Here is a 21119-nt window from a genome sequence, read left to right on the forward strand (position 1 = left end):
TTCACTCCAGAGAACTGAGCAGGAAGTCTGAAAACAATAACAAGATGTCTTCACACTAATGCCCATACAAGACTATGATCAAGAAAACTTACATACAAATCAGGGTAGTGCAAGTAAAACATAGAAATCATTGACATGGTATGATGAGGTTTCTGACTGGAATACACACTTATGAGAAGGAAGAGGCAGAGGAGTATACTGAGAGGACGTATACTTGCAATGAAATTTAGTACACCCAAGGTAAATGCACTGTGGAAAATATTTGGGCAAAGAGAGGGGAAATTAAGATAGTATTATGAAAGTACATTACAAAATGCCAGATCAGTTAAAGAAAATCAGTATTGAAGCACACAAGCCACTGCCTGACAGGAAGTGTTCAAGAGGAGCATAAATACTAAACATAAAATTGAGTAGTGATAGAGACCCCCGATTGTCTGGAAATTTCTAGTTCTTATTTTACTTAAGCTAGAGTTTCTGATGCTCTCACTCTTTTGTGGGAGCTAAAAATCAATACAATGTATCTCATGGAGATAGAGAGTTGAAGGATTGTTATGAGGCTTCGAAGGGTAGCGGGGAGGGAATGGGGTAGGATAAACTGGGGATGGTATTAATGGGCACAAAATATAGTTAGATTGAGGTGGGTATGGTGGCTCACACCTGTAATCCCAGAACTTTGGGAGGCTAAGGTGGGCGGATCACTTAAGATCAGGAGTTCGAGACCAGCCTGGCCAACATGGTGAAACCCCATCTCTATGAAAAATACAAAAATTAGCCCGGCATGGTGGTGGCACACACCTGTAGTCTCAGCTATCGGGAGGCTGAGATAGGACAATCAGTTAAACCAGAAGTTAGCCGAGATCACGCCACTGCACTCCAGCCTGGGAGACAAAGCTAGACTCCATCTCAAAAAAAATACACACACACACACACACACACACACACACACACACAGTTAGATCAAATGAGTAAGATCTAGCATTTGGTAGCACAAGGCGACTATAGTCAACAATAATTTATTAGATATTTTAAAATAACTAAGAGTGGAATTGGAATGTTCCTAACACAAAGAAACGATAAATGCTTGAAGTGCTGGATACCTTAATGACCCTGACTTCATTATTACACATCGTATGCCTGTATCAAAACATCACAGGTACCCCATATAGATACCTATCATGTACTTGTAATAACTAAAAACAAAAACAAAAACACTTTAAACCCAGAAACTCTGTAAATTCTTTATATGCCTAAAATCTAATCTTCCAGGAAACAGAGAAAGCAAAAATTGAAGCTACTATTCTGGACCACAAAAATGACCAGCAAGAGGAATGTGTTCATAAAGCAGAATGGTCAGCCACCTTGAGAGAATGTGAGCATCTCATCTTAGGTTTATGATAACCTTGTGAAAAGAACTCAAGACTCTGATTTCATTTCTGCAATGAAAAGTGATCCTAAAAAGAAAAAACGTTTGAGAAAACAGTCTCCTTTCTAACAAGCTCAGCTTTTAAAAGGGTATAGGAAATAAATGTAAAAATAAATAAATAAATAAATAACATCTTTAAGGTTTCGTATTAGCTGGAGATTCTTTTTAATGCTAAAGCCAACAAAAAAAGAGCTTTATAATCTGTATGTGGAGCCATATGTAAAGGAAAGGCTGAGGAATGAGGAAGAGAATGTAAGGCTCAGCTTTTTTAAAATCAAGAATAATCTTTAGCCTTAAAAGTTAAGGGGGTGGGGGGGAAATGGCAAGAAGGAAATAAAATCCAAAACTAAATTCAATTCCTTTTTTGATGGCATAATGAGAATGACAGGGCATGGAAACAGACCAAATGGTTTACTTGGATTTCAGCAAAGCTTCTGATAAATTACTATTAGCTAATAGTAATTAAGTGGTGTTGAAGGATTCATACATTACAGAGAACATTTAGACATGTTATTGGTTCAATGGATTGATATTGACCCTAACATGGACTACAGCTGCTTCAGACAGGACTTTGCCCTGGCCCTCTCCTGTTGTCATTTTTATCAATAAGGGTATAAAATTAAATATTTTGAAGTTGTTGATGTCATTAAGTGAGGCAGAATGGCAACTGTACAATGTGATAGAATTAGGGCTCAATATTTTTAAACACATAGGAATAATGGTGTCAGTCTAGGAAGACAAAGTCTAACACCAGACTTTACTCTTATCTTAAAGAGCAGAAGTGTACACACTGTATGAGAAATTAAGGTGTTGCTCAGTTTAAAATTGTACTTTTAATGAAGGTAATGGTAAATGCATTGAGCTATTATAAGGATCATCCACTAATCCTCAGAATCACACTTCAAAGTAGGCATTATCTCCAGTTTAAGGTGAAGAAACAGGGTGAGTTAACTTGCCACAGTTCTCACAAGAAGTTTAAACTAAAATTAAATTCGTCTAATCCTGACATTCATGGGCTAAGGCTGCACACTGCTTCAACATCTAAGTTAATATGTGAGCTCATTTGATTACTAACTCCCAATGTACTGTGGTTACATTTTCTGTAATATTTTAATTCTTGGTGCTATTTCAAAATGAAATTTTCTTTCAAAAATGGAGGAGAAAAGGTCATCTTTTGGTAAGCAGTTTCATGCAATTAAGTAAAAACTAATTTACTTCAAACATTCAAATCTTTCCAGTGTGGCATAGACCAAATGTTGGCAAACTACAGTCTGTAGGCCGAGTCCAGCCCACCTCCTATTTTTGCTCAGTTCACAAACTAAGAATGACACTTAACATTTCTAAATAGTTGAAAAAAATCAAGAGGGAATTTTATGACACATAAAAATTATATGAAATTCAAATTTTAGTGTCCATAAATCAAATTTTATTAGAACACAGCCATGTTCATTCATTTACATATTGACTATGGCTGCTTTCATGCTACAAAGGCAGGGTTGAATAATTGTGACAGTAACCATATGTGGTGCTCTCATTGTTTTGCACTGCTATTCAACATGCTACAAATCTCAGTGATGGCTATAAAACTCAACAGCATTTCAAGTGTCATACATATTGTCATACAGACATTTTATTTTTTATTACCAGTGCATATACATCATGTCAAAAAAAGTTTTAAAAAGTGGACTTTGAGTGTTGCACTTTTAAGGCACAGTGGAGTGTGAATTGTCGTACAACTATGTCGCAAAGCATTGTGTTTATTATGCAATGACACTTTCACTGTGCTAAAAAAATATATTTGCAGACTAAGCACTCATCACAATATTCCCAACCCACAGGAAATCAACAGTTAGAACAATTAGAAAACTGAAAATGTAGTATCTTATCACAGCATAATCTACTAATTTAAAAAATTAGAATAAGGGTGTAAACGAAAGTAACTTTCTGAGTGGCTCATTTGTTAGCCAAGCAAAGACAGCTATATACTGATGGTGAGTTAGAGTTAATTCAATTGTGTTTGATTGTAGCAACCAGAAAGTGGGCCCAGCGAAAAACTTCTTCATTACTACCAGATTTTCACCAAGAATACTTGCTTGGAGACATGAGGACACTGTGGCAACACCAACAGTCAATTAAAAAACAAGGCAAATGATTTCAAGTAGCTTTGTTTTGCTTTTGGTGAGTCAACAGATGTTACCAATACTGCCCAGCTGTATACTTGAGAAGTCAATGCTGAGTTTGAAGTGACTCAAGAACTAGCCTTTATGAATAGTCTGCATACAATAATTATAGGAAAGAATATTTCAAAGAAGTCGAGAAAACACCAATTTAGTACAACCTGAAGTAGAATCTGCTAAGATGTGTTGCAATTCATGGTGGTAAAAATGTGTGAAGTGGCAAAAAAAATGCATAGTTGAATAAATTAGTCTATGGTTATATGCTGCGTTATTCATCAGCAGGTATTTGTGGGAAATATTTAAATATATCATGTCATTGAACTAGTAAAGTCAATGGTAAATTTTATTCACTTGTGATCTTAATCATCATTGGTTCCATTTGGTTTTGTCAGAAATAGAAGTTGAGTATTCTGACTTGCCCAATTACACAGCGGTTTGATGTCAGCAGTAAAGTTTTTTGGTTTTGTTTGTTAGACACAGGATCTCTGTCGCCCACGCTAGAGTGCAGCAGCATAATCATGGCTCGCTGCAGCCTCGACTCGTGGACTCAAGACATCCTCCCACCTCAGCCTCCTGGGTAACTGGGACTGTGGGTGCATGCCACCATGCCTCACTAATTTTTTGTAGAGATGGGGTTTTGCCACATTGCCCAGGTTGGAACGGTAGTTTTATTGTAATTTTTTTAGCTCAGAACCAAGACTGAAATTGTTATGAATGAAGAGAACCACCCTCAAACTATTTTCAAATAGTGAATAGCTTTGGAAATTACTTTTGCTGCAAACTTGATAATGCTTTTTAATAAATTCAACCTACAATTACAAGGCAAAACGGCACTTATATGTGAAACATACTGTACAAGGTAATTTTGATGGCAACTAATGTTGTTTAAATCACAAGTATTATCAAGCTGGCTTTATATATTTCCCATGCTATCAAGATAAGAAGCAAGATCTCCATTCCCACACAAACCTGTAGTGAACATATTTTCCAAGTTCCACTATAGTTCAAGCTGCACTACTGGACCTTAATGCAAGTGCAAAGGAAATTTTTCTATTTCAATATTCATTTAAATATACAATTGAGCATCCACCTAACCTTCAATAGGAAGTGATTAATATGCAATGTAATGACAGCTAAAAGGCAAATAACAATAGCAGAATCTAATAGAATTCTATAAATACCTTCCAAATGATGAATATGATCAATTAAAATTACACACTCAATCACAACTGATAACAGTACATGGATGTATCTATTTGAGAAGACGTTTTCAAAGATGAAATACAAAAAATCACATTATAGGCCAACATTAACAAATGAATACTTGCAATTAATTCTGAACGCCAATTCAGTAAGATATCCCCTCAAAATCACTCGATTCTTATCATTAGTAGCCCTGTATCACAAAAAAAATTCAAGTATTAATATATTTTGAATTTTATCAATAAAATATATGCGAAAAGTTTTCTTTCTCATTACTTAAATATATAAAAGCCTCAATTTTGCCTTTTGGCTCACCAAGCCTAAACTTTACCAAAAAAGTTTCCAACCCCTAGTCTGGAGAAGTGCCAGAGTGTCTGTCCATTTAAGTAAAATCAAAGTATAAATATCCCAATAAACAACTGGTCTAACAAAACCATTTTTATATCCCAGTAATATTTCCTAATCATTCTTCTATATATAGTCCTTTCTTTGGTTATGATCCATGTAGTCTTATGAACAAGTAAATGTCCTAAGAAAATAATTTATGTGGGTCTGTATTAGAGCTAGGCAGAGAAGAAATTAGTTATCCTGAATATCAGCAAATCTTTATAATTGTATTTGCACTCTAGTAGAAAAAAATGTTCTTAACTCTTCTCAACCAGTTCCATCATCACCAATGTGTCTCCTCAAGGTCAAACCATGACTCAGGCTCAGCCACTGGGAGAACAATATTCCCTTGTCCATGGTAATTGGCTCAGGGGTGGGCACATCAACCAATAAGGGAATGTCAGTCTTAGGCTTCTGTTGGAGCTACTGAGAAAAATGGCCCTTTGTTTTTTGTTTTGCTGAGAATACTAAGATGGTGGATGGCCACTTTACTATCACACATAGAAAGTCTTCCTGATAGTGAAAACAGCAGGGTAGGAAAGCAAAACCAAAAGATATGGAGAAGATTCCTGTCTTAACTCCAGGATTAAGGATGTCTGAAGGCAGTCCTACCACTCGACTTTTCAGTTAAATGAGATAATGCACACTCTTATTGCTCAAGCCAGGTTAAATTTCTGTCACTTTCAATTCAAAGAATTCTGACTAATGCAACTATACATTCATTCAGATTGAAATCCCCATCTTAAGTCAAATTTTTCTAAATAGAACCTTTACAGTTATGTGTCATCTCCAGATCTTTCTCCTGCTTCTGAAGGTCTCTGCTGCTTAATGGACACAATATTCACAGGCTGAGAGATGGCTGCTTTGCCTTATCTTACCTGTAGCATCCCTCTGTAAGTAGCATACCATTAATGCCATTTTGTAAAATCCCGTAAAGCACCTAGCACAATGATGAACTATGAGGTACTGTTAGAAATATGGGCTCCCCATCTGCAATGATTTTAAAGTCATTCACTTAAAACTGGAATAATGCTTAATTTCTGTGAACATAATAGTATGATTCCATTCTCAAAAAGGAAAAATGATTCTATTTCCCTTAATTTATCAGAAGATGTATTTAACTATTGCTCTATTAAACAGTTCAAAGAAGGATAATTTTTTTTTCAATATTAAAGCTTAGATCCTTCCTAGTTTGTGCTCTTTACCACTGGATTTCAAGAAAGCAAAACAAAACATAAACAAAATAACAAAAGCATATTCCTTTAGCTCTGCTTCTCACATATAACCGACTATATAAAGCAAAATTTTAAAATTCCTATCTTAAATTAGGGAGTGACATTATTTTACCCATCATTAGAGGAAATGGGAAAGAGCAAGTTTAAAAAAACTACTTTTATTTTTTTTTTTATTTCTTTTTCAGTTACATACTTTTAAACAGGGATGTGTTTCATTATTCAGACATTCAGGCAATGTTGACTTCATTAGTGTTGACAGAAAATAAGCATAAAAATGCAAAACATTGTTGGCTTAACCTGAACATACCTGCATTACCTATTATTGACCAGTTTGTGTTGCCAAAAGACTTATTCCTTGGCATTAAAATGGAGCACTTAAAAATATTGCTAAAAAGCAAATGTCTACACACTGGTCTTTGCAGCAAATAAGGGTATTTATACTTTTAAAATATTTTAAGTCCATAATTGGATTAATATACACACCTTCTTATGTATAAGGAGTTCAGATCATATAAACACTGTACAATCCAAAAAACCCTACTGAGAATAAAACTAAATAGGCTTATGATAAGAAATACAGATATTCGCATGTATTTACAAATATCATAGACACACAAATTTGGTCAAATACTGTAAAGAAAGAAGTGATTTCACATTATAATGGCCAAAACATCCATCTACCTTGCTTAAAGCAAATAAAAATATAAACTCAGTATGTAACTCCTGCAGTTTAAGACATATATCATGACAGTATACAGATAGATAGAATGGAAACTGTTGACCAAATTATACAGCAAATGCTTTCTAGGTTAAGTGTAGGTCTTTAAAATAAAAAGAGATCATTCACAGGATTCATAGCAACAATGAAAAACAATGTCCTGATTTGTGGTGTTCATGTGGGTGCCTAATTCATCAAAAAAAATGCATTAAACTTTTGGCTAATAAGAAAAATAAATTACAAAGTACAATTAAATCCCTGTAAATGCAATAATGAAGTAAAAAAAATGTAGATTTACTTTAATATACATCTTAAATGTTACCTTGAGACAATAAAAATAAATAAGCATGCCTGAAGGCACACACTTAAAGACAACGAAGAGACTGCATGGAAGGAGTAAGTAACAATTGTATAAATGAAAGATGAATATGAGATTTGTTCAAAATAATTATCCTTCTAGCCAGTCTTTGTTTTAACCCTTCTTGAAGATTCTGGCTAGCAGAATGTGACAAAACTACATGTGTGTCTTTATGGCTTAAAACAAAGCATACTTGAAAAGTGGAATGGGCTTCCTTTTTTACAGAATTAGTGTTTTTTTTTTTTTTTTTTTTTTTTTTTTTGTTCATATGCAGGCACTTCAAAAGACTATGGAGGCAAAGCACCTGACCCATCCTTTCCAAAATATTTTTCAATCAACAAAATTATGCTAAAGAGTAGGAAAATTCCAGAGAATCAGCAAAGTTGAATACAAGAGACTAATGTGCACAGAGGGAATAGAGTGACCCACTTTTTATTGCTGGGGGTCTTTTTTTTATCAAAGAGCAAAATAATTACACAGACACCATTGCATGGCACATCCAAAGTTTTCTGCTTAAGGGAGAAAGTAATCATTCAGCAGTAAGTTTCAGTGAGATTTCTTTAGGCTTCCACCTTATACATTGCAACAAGGGTCACATTTACTACCTCTCCTTAGTGTATTTCTTTGTAACTCCAACATGTATCACTTTTTGAAGTATTCATTTCTTGCTAACATACATTATTATTTGGAAGCATAAAGTTACATTGTACAAATATTTTGCATTTTAAAAAATAAGCGCTTTTGCCACTTCTGCAACACAGTACTTCACATGGTGGTGCAACAAAAGCAGAGCACATATTTACCGCACTATACTTAAGATTCATTTTACCACTACCATCTGCGGAACCCATATTGCTTTTTCTTCAGTACCTCTGGGCAGTGACTGTACCATGATTTCACAGAGAGAATGTTAATATGACTTATGAATAACAGTACCATCAGTAACACTGAAATCAATGCAGATGTCACAAAATATGAACTTCTCAAGGAATAACTTCTTTTAAATATTTGGGCAACTCTGTTTTCTCTGTTGTATTATCCACTGAGAAAGAAAATTCCTGTTTGATTATGCTCTTACAGAAGTTATAAAAAACCAGATTAGGTATACAACTGGTTGACACTTAAGATACTGTATGCTTCCTGCAACAGAAGAACTTCTGAAAAAATGTTCTATAGAAGTATATTCATCGATACCACCTCATTGGTCCATTCCATTCACTGATGGGCAATGCACTCATGTTTTGACAAAACTTTAAAGCTTCCATAAAAGTTCAATTAGAAAAAAAAAAAGAATGTAAGACAACCACAAAATGAAGTATGAAAGTATGACATTTTTGTTTCTAAGAGTGAGTCCTTAAAAATATATGTGGTCACTACAGAGATGATTTTAATCACAAGACAGCAGATGAATATGTAAGTAACTCCCCAGGATCTGTCTGTGTCCAGAGTCATTTGTGGCGCTGTATGGTTTTCCTTTTCCTTCGTTTGAAAAAACAGCAGCACCTGCAGATGAGGGAAACACTCTTTTTATTTTAAAAGCACTAAAATGTCACAAAGTTGACTGTATCATATTAACTTAAATGATCATAAAAAGCAACAGTCTAGTGCAAGATAAACAGTGATTACACTAATGAAGCATATGTATTAGTGAAAATATGGCAGTTATTACTATTATGTTTCATCCACATGCCTTTTAAGAATAGCAAGACATTCTATGCAACATAAAAAGGAGCCATTAAATTCAAAACGTTTTTCACTAAGACTAACTGAGAATTTCATTCTATGCATTCTCACCCTTTCTCCTGGATATTTATATGTGATTGTTGAAGCCATTAGGAAGGCAATAATGATCCTAACATTGGGGAGCTTATTCTCACCAATAATCAGTTTAGACTCCAAAAATAAAAAGATGCTCCAATATACACTAGTCAACATTTTCCATCATATTAAAAAAGTGAAAAACAGAAAACACATTTTATAGAATGTCAAGACTGGCAATTTTAAATTCTTTAAGAGTTAAAGAAGGTCAAGTTTGTTGAAAGTTTAGTTAAAGTAAAAACTATGCTTAATATTTAAAGTAGCACAACTGAGGTGATTCCATTGTACAAGTCAAAACTGCATATGCAAAACAATATAATCCTGACATTTATTTCTAGGTGAAAAAAAATCTTGGCTGGGCACAGTGGCTCATGCCTGTAATCCCAGCACTTTGGGAGGCCAAGGCAGGAGGATTGCTTGAGCTCAGGAGTTTAAGAATTCAAGACTAGCCTGGGCAATACAGCAAGACCCCATCTCTAAATCTCTCTCTCTCTCTTTAACTATATATACACATACACAAATATCTCTAAACATATATATATACACACACACACATATAAATGTACATACATATATTATACACACACACACACACACACACACACTCACGCACACACACACACATACATATGCTGGACATGGTGGCATCCGCCTGTTGTCCCAGCTCCTTGAGAGGTGGAGGCAGGAGGAATGTTTTAACTATGATTGTGCCACTGAACCCCAGTCTGTGTAACAGAACAAGACCCTGCCTCTAAAAGAAAAAGTTTAAAAAAAAAAATCTAGATGTGATCCTTGAGAGAACTAGTTTCTCTCACAGTAAATTTTTCTAGTCATGAGGAGATGCAACACATCAAGGCTGCTGTGGGAAAATGCTGTGGTCTGGTATGAAATGAAAAATGAGAATCACTGATCTGCTCCCACCAAAAAAAAAAAAAAGAAAAAAAATTAAATACACACCTATCTTAAAAGCCTCACAGTCTGAGTCAGTCTATTAGAATATACAACATGACAACACTCCATATAGTTAGGCACCTTTTCTTTTAACCTTTAAACAGTCAACCCCTTCCTAACATTGAGTTTACTTTTGGCACAGACAAGCACGGTTGGGTATCCCTGATTTCCACTGAAACCCTCTGTGGGTGTGTGGGCATGTTTATAAATCACATTTTGTAATAAAAGCAAAGTATATTTATACACATGGTGATTTCATCACCGAGAGCTCTCAATTTAGACTGTGTGTAATATGGCCCTAGAAAGATGTTTCTATAATTCTTACCAATCTATATTCATAAAAGAATAGCTTTGGCCTGGCACGGCGGCTCATGCCTGTAATCCCAGCACTTTGGGAGGTCAAGGTGGGTGGATCTCAAGGTCAGGAGTTGAAGACCAGCCTGACCAACATGGTGAAACCCTGTTTCTACTAAAAATACACAAATTAGCTGGGCGTGGTGGTGGGCACCTGTAATCCCAGCTACTCAGGAGGCTGAGGAGGAAGAATCGCTTGAACCCAGGAGGTGGAGGTTGCAGTGAGCCAAGATTGCGCCATCGCACTCCAGCCTGGGCAACAGAGTGAGACTCTGTCTCAAAAAAAAAAAAAAAAGAAAAAAAAAAACAGCTTCAGGTGTCCCATCTGGCAAAAGATTACAGAATATAGCATAACTTCTAGGTATGTTTTATATACTTCCGTGAAATAAATGTAAACAGAAATCTCCATTGTCCAGTTAAATTACATAATCTCTCTAGCCACATTATCTTTAGTCAAAAATAATTTTAAATTATTTATTGTGATTTCTGCCATAATTATGAAACCACTATGAGGGTACTGAAAACCAAATTACACAACTGCATTTTTTAAGTAAACCAAACAGTATACATCGACTAGACCATGGAATGTAAATAATAAAGATTCAACTAGAAATATATGTAATGATGAATGTTTATCAACTTTACTCTCATGGAGGTGACTAGCAGAAAGAACGGAAATGGATTACCCAGTCAAGAGCCTAGAGAAGAGCTGCCACAGTACAAGACTACAGATGTAAGAGATTTGTTCTGGATTTAAAAAAACAAGTCAAATTTATTTTTAACTGTCAGCTACCTAATATTTCTCAAATCTCAATTACTTTCTAAAAAATAAAATCCTTTACTCCAAATGAACCTTTAAATTTAAGACTTAGAAAAGAGAAGAAAAATATCCAAATGGCAGAAAGCAAGACGTAAAAATAGGTATTCAGAAGTGACAGACCAAATATTTAGAATATTAAATTTAAGAATAAAGCCATATTTCAATTGAAATTTATTGTTTGATATAAAATTCCTTTAATAATGCTCACTATTCTTAAACACTGTCCTTTCAAATTCCAAAGTAGATTCTTTCAAAATTTTCTAAAGTTGTATTAGCCCTTTGAAATGGGTAATTTAATGTAATACACATTTTGATGAACAAGACCAAGTCCTAGATTTTCTACACTTGTATCAGCAATTTACTTTGCTTAGTTTGTATTTCCAGTACTGAGAGTTCTGAGAGTTGAGATCTTTACACTTAAGTAATCTTTCCTTCAACAGTGTTTTACTGAACTATGCCAAGCATTTATTTGAAACTAAGTAAGATTTTCAAATAAATTCTAATGGCCCTTAAATTCAAACACAATCTAAAAAGGACATCTATTTTAAATAAATCCCACTAAATAAAGAACAAGTCCTTATAACAGATTTGCAAAAGTACAACTGGCATGCTATTAAAGTTACTACCACCAGAGGACAGCATTGCCTTATGTGATACAAATGCATCCAAACACACAGACGAGAGAGGTTCTAAAAATATGATATATTTACAGAAGTTAGGAAGTAAATTATGTTTTAACCTTATGGCTTATGTCTTAAGATAAAAGCAATTACCGAAATAGCTAATTTATAGTCTTAGTGACTAAGAAATCAGGTCTCATCTCAATTGCTTCCTCTTCCCCAGCACTTAATCTGAAACAGTTTTATTTTTCTGTAATAACTTACTCTTACTTTGAAATTATTTTGCTTATTATCTGCCTTTGCACTAGAATTTAAGCTTCATAAAGGACTTCTCAGTTATAGCCCAACAAACTGGCACAAAGTTAGTACTTATTTAATAGTGGTCCTCTCACTTCAGCCTCCTGAGTAGCTGGGACTACAGGCACCCAGCTGGCAATTTTTTAAAAATTATTTTTAGTGGAGACAAGATCTCACTATGTGCCCAGGCTGGTATCAAATTCCTGAGCTCAAGTAATCCTTCCATATCAGCCTGTCAAAATGTGAAGCTACATCTCTACTCTAAAATTATTTGGGAATAAATGTTAAGTCCTACTTAAGATGAACTTTAGAAACAACTTTAGTTTCTTTAAATACAATTAGGCAACAAACAGGCAATCAAAACAGATCAAAGTCTGAAAACACACAAAGGCTTTTGCTATTGACACCGCACCACCATTTCTCCTTTGTTCATTGCCTTTTTCTTCATCTATTTGCCTTGTCTTCCTGGATATATGTCATGTACTTTCTTCTCTCAAATCCACCCAGAAACTGAAGCATGTTTCCCTATCTGGATATGATGTTCTTATTTATCCCTTCTAAGATGACTCATTGCTCACCCTTTGGTTGAGAGACTGTTGGTACCTCCTAGACCTACCCACGTAGGACTCCAGAACCTACCTTCTCCTGACCTGGGTTGATGAGTCTACAGAAAGTATCTTTTATGGCATCTAATCTTTAATTCTTTCACAAAGAATATTTCCACTTAAGGTTCAAACCTGAAGCGTAATTTCCTATCTCTGGATCTCTTGATTTAAAGAAAAAACGAGGAACCATTTAGCTAAGCAAGAAGAGTTTAGATCAGAGAACAAGATCATCTACAAAACTACTCCAGCCAAAAGCCTGCAGGCCCATTTTCATCTCCAACTTCTTCCTCCCTGTCCACTTGCAATTAGTCCCTTAAGTCTGAAATGACTTTCAGAATTTTCCCATCTTCTCATGTTGGCTTCGTTCAGAACTTTTCAACTTGCCTCCACCACTGCTAAATGCCTTTTAAAGGACTTCCCAGTCTAAGTCTCTCCTCTCTCCAATCTGTCATCCAAATTGCCCCCATCATAAATAAGGCCATGCCCTTTTCCTCTTAAATCTCATCAATGATTCTACATTGACTAAAGCATTAGGTTCACACAACCCTTCGGAATTTGGTTCTCAACCTATTTCCACCCTCCTCTTAGTATCATCCTCCATTAGGCTTCCTTCCCAGGTGGCCTATACTATGGATGGAAGGAAGGGAAAAGTAAGAAGAGGCAAAAAATCTCCTTGCCATTCCCAGAATACGCCAAGTGGGATTTCTTACCTCTGTATCTTTGCACACGCTCTTCTTTCCACTTAAAATCCATTTGCTCTCTCCCAAAAGAGTTACAGTCTCTGTCACTTTGTATTATAATTTTTATACCTCTCTCTTCCTCACTGAACTGATCTCTTGAGGAAACGTATTATTCTTTACTTATCCTTACAGTTCTAGAGACTATCAAACTCCTGAACACTCAGTATTATAGAACTAAACAAATGGTCCCATACTGTAATCTTAAAACATTTTTTAAGGAACAGTTTGTTTACTAGAGACTACTAACCCAAAATATAAATTCTCCATCTAGTTTCATAGGAAAACTTAATTTATATTCTTAAACCATTTTCTGCAATCTGTTGAACCCCAGGAAGTGACGTAAGCCTCATAACTGCAGCCAAATTAATTTTCCTAAGGATCAACCTGATCATAGTTTCTTGGCTTAAAACCACATGTCATTTCTTGGCTTCCTTTCTTGTGCTGAGAAAGATACTGTCCTAATTTGTTTACTGGCTACCAAGGCCCTTTGAGATTTGGGAAATTAGCCTATCTCAGTTTTCATTAACGTGTTCATATATTCTCTGCCTGCATGAGTTACTCCTCGGACTGGTTCAATTGTTTCCTTGCTCCAACCTCTTCTCTCTGACTCCTTCCACCCATTTCCCTTTCCCTTGCCAAATCATTCTCATCTTTCAGAACTAGTGTAAATGCATCCTTACCCATGGGGACTTCTCTGATCTTCCCAACTAGGAGGACATACTCCATTTTCTGAACTCCAGTAACAATTATCCCTCTCCTACATGATTAGCAATTGTGTAATACTTTGTATTAGACCAATGATCCTTAATCCTGGCTGCTCCTTAGAGTCACCTGAGAAGTTTTTTAAAAATACTGATAACCAAGCCCCACCACAGACCAACTAGTAAAATCAGAAACCTTGAAAATACAGCCCAAATATTAGTACATTTTTAAAACTCCCTAGGTGACTATAATGTGAAATCAAGGTTGAGAACCATTGTATAAAAGTTGTTGGTATACGTTCCATCCAACCTAATGGTATACAAACTTTGACGTACCTTAATAATCATCATATTATCAAACACACCATAATCTGTTCAGTAAATGTTGGAAGAGGGAAAGAAAGAAAAAGAATAAAAGACGGTTTCATACTACTTAAAAAGTAAATACTTAAACTAAATTATTTTGTTCTCCTAAATACCTGGAATGAATGATGAAGGTGCTATCATTTGTATCACCTGTCTTAAAATTCTCAACTACAGTAAACAAGAAAGACAAAACCTCATTACTAATGAAGCTAATTAGCTTTTCTATGATTTTCCATATGGGAGAATAAGTATTTTCCATCATTTGGAAATCAAATATTTACCCCAATGAGGTACTATTCTCAGGAAACACGAGGATGCTAAAATGTGCATTATAGAATATATTCTACTTAATGGGGTGGGGTGAAGGATCTCTGCTAATTATAGGTAAGACGAAAGATGAAAAAGAAATTCTGAAAGAGAATTCTAAGCACGTCCCTAGTTATGTGTCAAATGGTGGCAGAGAGAAGTGTAAGATGCCATTTAGAAAAGGAGCTGGGTATGGTGGTGTGCACCTACAGTCCCACCTACTGGGGAGTCTGAGGCAGGAAAATCGCTTGAACCCAGTAGTCCAAGGCCAGCCTTGGCAATACAGCAAGATTCCTATCTCTTAAAAAAGAAAAAAAATCATGCCCAAATTTCTTAGTCACAGATTAACAGGATATGAGGAACACAATAATAAACTTGTAGAAATGTTAGAATAAACCTAAAGGAAAAAATCTTGTTTAAATAGAATGTTTAACCAGCAAAGAGGTAGGAAAGTTCTGAGGATTTCTGTAACCTACCTAACCCACCTGACGTAAGGCTTCACTGAATCATGAGTTGCTATACTTTTTTTAAAACAACCATTTTATTAAGATATTTTTCACGTTATAAAATTTATCCTTTCAAAGTGTATAATTCAGTGTGTTTTAGTATTCACAATTGAGCAGCTATCACCACTATCTAATTTCAGAACATTTCCATCACTCTATAAAGAAATCCCATCCTCCTCTTCTCTGCCCTGGGCAATCACCAATCTTTTGGTGCCTATATATTTGCCTATTCGGGACATTTCATTTAAATGGAATCACATAACATGTGGCCTTTTGTATTTGGCTTCTTTCATTTAGCACAATGTTTTCAATTTCATTTCTTTATATTGTCAAATGGCAGTCCATTGTATGGGTATACCACACTGTTAATTATTTAGTAATGATTTATTAGGACATACAGCCACTAGGAATCTAAGGATGAAAAAAATCCTTGTTTTCAAGAAATTCAGTAAGTTTCAAGAAGTGGAAAGTACATAAAGAGGATAACATAGCAAAGGCAGATTTAAGGACCCAATGCTATATAAAGTTCAGAATGGAAAACGGAGTTGCAAAGATAGGCAGGGGCCAGACTATGACAGGTATGAGAGGCCTTGATGCCATGCCAAGAAATGTGGACATGATATGGCAGGCAATGGAGAACGCTTCCTACAGGAACAGCCTTCCCACCACTTCCTTCTTTCACATCCTCCAGTGTCTACAGATAGGGACCCAAACACACACCCACACTCATCCCAACTACATAAATTACTATGCCATTCTTCAGAGCCACCTTCCATCAAGTATTCTCTGCTCATCCATGTCAGCAAGTAATCTTTATCTTTACAAACTCTAACCATTTTTTAAAATACCTTTTTCATCGTATTAATCATATACCGACATATACTAGTACAACTGCAATCTTCCTGCTGGCTTGTACTTAAGAACAAGGACAGCATTAGGTATTTCGGAAACCTCAGCAGTGTAACTGCTGAATGAATAAATGGATAAATTTAATAAATTTGATTAAAAGCAAGTCTCCAGGAGGATGTAAACACAGAACTGCTAGTTTCAGTGAAAAGTGTGGGTATGGAAGTAAAAATATAGGACACAGATAAAAGAGGCACAGGCCCAAAAACAGAGATGAGAAATGTCACTGGCAGCTGGAAGAGAAGAAATAAACAGGGGTAATAATAGCTATTGAGTACCTGCTGTGTGCCAGACAAAACGCCAGGGCTTTATCACATTTAATTTTCTCAACCTACGAAGTAGGTATTATTAGCTTCATTTTACAGAAAAAGAAACAAGCTTTCTTGAAGGTAACAAATCAGTGGCAGAAACAGGATTCTATAAGCTATGTTTAACTGCAAAGGACATGTGCAGTCCAATCTGTCACACCACCACCCTACTTTCCTGTCTTAGGATTATACCTAAAATTCACAAAGATAAGCTGTTGTTTTTATCTCTGATTTAAAAACACACAAGTAAGACTATACTTTCAGGATTTCTGCGGTTCACAAAAATATGAAAGTATACAGCTAATTATATCTTGAAATACACTAGTCTTAGTCATACTGTCAATACATTCTATGGTCAAAAGTGATTAAAATGGATTCTTAATCACTGCTCTTTAAGAAAAAAATCCACGAAAGATTCCTAATTTTGCAGCCAGCAAATGAGCATTATTTTGAAAATTATATAAGGTGCCTTTAGATATAAGTAAAATATTTCAAAATTTACTAAACTAAGCAGCTTCCTCTATTCGCTCCCAGTCTGACTCAAAATTTGTCCTGAAACTGACAGAAGCATTTTAAGCACAGTATTACAACTAAAGGCAAATGTCAGAAAATAATTTAAATCCCCAATTATTTCTACTAATATTACTTTCCATAATATCTGCAATTATTAGTAACTATTTAGATAAGGATTTTTAAAATGGCTTTCTCACTACAAGGTTATCATGAAATTTATCAATATTGTATTCAAGGGCAATGATAATTGGTTAGTAAATGAAATACTGTTTTAGTGATACTACTGTGGGGGATGAGATCTGCTACATGTATTTAACAATTGCAAACAGAAAAAAGAAAGCTTAATGCAAAAATCTATCTATTTAAAGAGCAAATAAAAACTATTATAAAACAAATGCACAAGCACAAGCAGGGTTGGTGTATCATCTATGCAATTAAAAAGTGGCCCCAAATCTATGTCACTTAAAGTAAAAAAGTTGCAGCAGGCAAAAGAGCTCCTCAAACAATTATTTCTTGCTTTTTCTGAGCTATCTTAATGATATCAAATACTTTTGAATAACTTTTACCAATTATAATTGCTGTGTTGAGAGTTTTGTTTTCAAAATACACAAAATGATGCTAAATATTTGAAATTACAGTCAACGGAGCTATTTCTGCCTGCCTACACTTGAGACTCACCACATGTTCAACACTTTCTGGCAGCTATACACACAAAAAAAAAATACAAGGAAAAAAAAGAGAGACAGAGAGAGAGAATCAGAAACAGCCCACATTGAAATTATCACATTGTTTTTCATACTTAATTTTTTCCAAGCAATGTTGTTATAATTTATGTTTTGAAAAACTAATTCAAAATATTAAAACATGCATTTTATAAAGTTAATATTTATTCTTATGCTTACAGAAAAAAGACTGATAGTACATCAATAACTTTCATGCATCAATACTCCTAAAACTCAAAAGCTAAAAATAACGCTGTTAATTCTAAATAAGAATTTGAACACAGTTCTTAAATATTTTGTATTATTAAAATATTTACTGGAATAGAACTGTTTTAAACTTATTCTAGTGATTAAAATAATTAAGCATACCACTTGTTTTGCATGCACCTATTCCCTAAAAAAAATTTCCTGAAATAATTGTATGTAACTATAAATCTCAAACATGCATAATTTAAAAACAGAGAGTTACTAAAACAAGTAAAATAAACACATACTTGGTTTCATCCATCACTTCCACTTCAGTAGGGGCTGTGATGGGTGCATTTGAACGTCCTGCGGTGGGGTCATCTGTGTTTAACTCTCCATTTGTAGAACTTACAACCTGTTTAAAAAAATTTTATATATATATATATGTACACACACACCCATAAATATACATACATACTAAATAGGTTATATAAGGATAAACATAATCAAGGTTAAAGTATTTCAATTAGAAAGTTAATGTGAGGAACAAAACAATAGGTAGCAACATTTTCAAAACTAAATACAGTAATAGGTCTAGCATTTTATTAAAGATCAAGGTCATCTAATATGTGCTTTTCAACTTACTTCCTTTCCTTTTCGAAATCTCTGTCTTCTGTCTTCTTCCCTCTGGTTTTTAAGGCTAACTCCTACATGTATGTCTCAATCAGTTTCCTCTTGTGTGCCTATGTCCTTTGGCACCTTGCTATAGCATTAATTACTTTCCTTGAATATTGAAAAACTTCAGTATTACTCCTTCTAATGGACCCTTCACTTCAATCTGCAATTATGCTCAAGTCTCCATTTCAAACTGCCCATTTAAATACAGACAACACCATCATTCACCCAGTTGTTCAAATGTAGGGGGTCACTGTGATTCCTCTTTAAAAACCACATCTAATCCATCAATGGCAGATCCTGTTAAATCCTTCTCCAAACATATCCCATATCTAATCAGTTCTCACCATCTCTATTAATACAAGGACTCCAGTCCAAGGCACTATGATATCTTATGTGATTAAGAGCAAAAACCTATTATCTAGTCTTCTGCTTTGTCCCCCACTCAAAAGTATTGTCCACACAGCAATCAGGGTGCTCCTTTTAACATGCAAATCACATCACATATAGCTCCCTGCTTAAAACTCTCCAACTGTTGGCTTCCCGTTTCACTTAGAATAAAAAATCTATACTCCTTACACAAATTGACAAAGTCCCACATGATGTGATGCCTGCCTGCCTCTCTGATCTCACACCATCTTCTCTGAAGCTCACTAGCCTCTATCCAGTATATCAAGATTCTTGCCACTTACAGGCCTTGGCATTATCTATTGTCACTGCCTGGAATTCTCTTCCTACTTATTAGCTGACTTCTCATCTTTCAGATTCTCAAAGAGCATCTCTGAGATAGGCCTTTTCTATCACACAGCTAAAAATGTCTATGCTGACACAGTCTTTTATGTTACACCCTATTTTAAATTATTTGTACAGTATTTATTAGTGTTTGTGTTTTTCTTATTCGCTTGCTCATTTATTTGTTGTATTTCTTGACATCCGTCCCTACCTCCATTAAAATTAAGCTCCAGGGCAACAGAGACCTTGTATTGTTTCCTGCTATGCCTGGCACAGAATAGGCACTCAATAAGTATTTGTTGAAATAAATGAATGCATGTACGCATGAATGAAATCCTGAAACAAGATAAAAATCATGAGGAAATTCCCAAATTCTCCCAAATTCTCTTGTTTCTGCAAATTCACCTTATTGTCCTATTTCTTCCTTTTCCCTCATCACTAAACTTTTTGGAAAAAAAGTATATAACTCACCACTTCCATTTTTATAAAATTTTCCATGTGTTTATTCCTTTACTCCTTGTAATCAGTTCTCCAACCCTACATAAGAACCCTAATAAGAGTTATTTTAAAGGTTACCAAAGATTCCTAGAAAATGTATTCCGGACACTCTCCTCAGTGCCTCATTTTCTTGTACATCAAATCACTTGGCAATAGCTGAAAATTCTGGAGTAAGATGGGTCTAGACTCAAAGCCTAGCTCTACCACTTACCAGCTATGAGACTCTGGGAAAGATACCTTACCTTGCTAAACCTCAGTGTTCTCAAGTATGAAATGGTGAACAGTAGCATCTAATTAACAAAGCTGATATGAGGGTGAGATGAGATCAACACATAAATGTCAACATATAAAGCAGTGTCTAGCATATGGGAAGAGCTCAATAAATGGTGGCCATCATTATTACTATGTTTCATCTATAATCATGGCTTCAACTATCACCTCTAGGTAAAGGACTCCCTAGGCCTAACTACTCACCCATATCCTCAGTTTGCTAAGCCAAGTTTGGCATCTCAAACTCTGCATTTCTGAAGGAAAATTTATCCTACTCCCTCTGAAATGTATTGCTCTTCCCATGGCTCCCATTTCAGTTAAAGCCCTCCCATCTTCTAGACTTCCAGACTCAAAAATCTAAGAATTCTCTTTGATGCCCCTCCTCCTCACTACCTAATCTCTTTAAATGAAATAAAAGGTTAGCAACTCTGGCATGCGCTACAGAGTTGACAACTGACTATTAGACTTAAAAGTAATATTTATAGTACATTATATTTTTAAAACTTAATTAAGTTCTTACTTTAATCTACAACATGCTAGGCACTGTTCTAGGTATTTGGAATACCAAAGTAAGCAAGATAAACATCCCTGTCCTTGTAGACCTGACATTTGCCTTTAGTTGTAATACTGTGCTTAAAATGCTTCTGTCAGTTTCAGGACAAATTTTGAGTCAGTCTGGGAGCGAATAAAGGAAGTTGCTTAGTTTAGTAAATTTTGAAATATT

General features: G+C 35.1%; 1 protein-coding gene across 11 annotated transcripts in view; it reads right to left on the bottom strand.

Annotated features, from left to right (window-relative positions):
* Positions 1-6567: 6567 nt before the first annotated feature.
* CSNK1G3 (casein kinase 1 gamma 3) overlaps positions 6568-21119 on the bottom strand; it is a 106702-nt gene continuing 92150 nt past the window's right edge. For 4 of the 11 annotated variants that reach the window (XM_026454521.1, XM_026454520.1, XM_026454524.2 and 1 more), the window contains 3 exons: positions 18529-18635; positions 17991-18014; positions 6568-9004 (listed from right to left, as the gene is read on the bottom strand). In XM_026454521.1, coding sequence (XP_026310306.1) covers positions 8950-9004; positions 17991-18014; positions 18529-18635 — 186 coding nt within the window. In that variant the 3' untranslated portion in view covers positions 6568-8949. The remainder of the gene's footprint in view (positions 9005-17990; positions 18015-18528; positions 18636-21119) is intronic. The other 7 variants (XM_023197132.2, XM_023197121.2, XM_023197125.2 and 4 more) reach the window with 2 other exon arrangements.

Source organism: Piliocolobus tephrosceles, chromosome 4 (assembly GCF_002776525.5).
Source record: "Piliocolobus tephrosceles isolate RC106 chromosome 4, ASM277652v3, whole genome shotgun sequence".
In the NCBI taxonomy this organism is placed as follows: Eukaryota; Metazoa; Chordata; class Mammalia; order Primates; family Cercopithecidae; genus Piliocolobus; species Piliocolobus tephrosceles.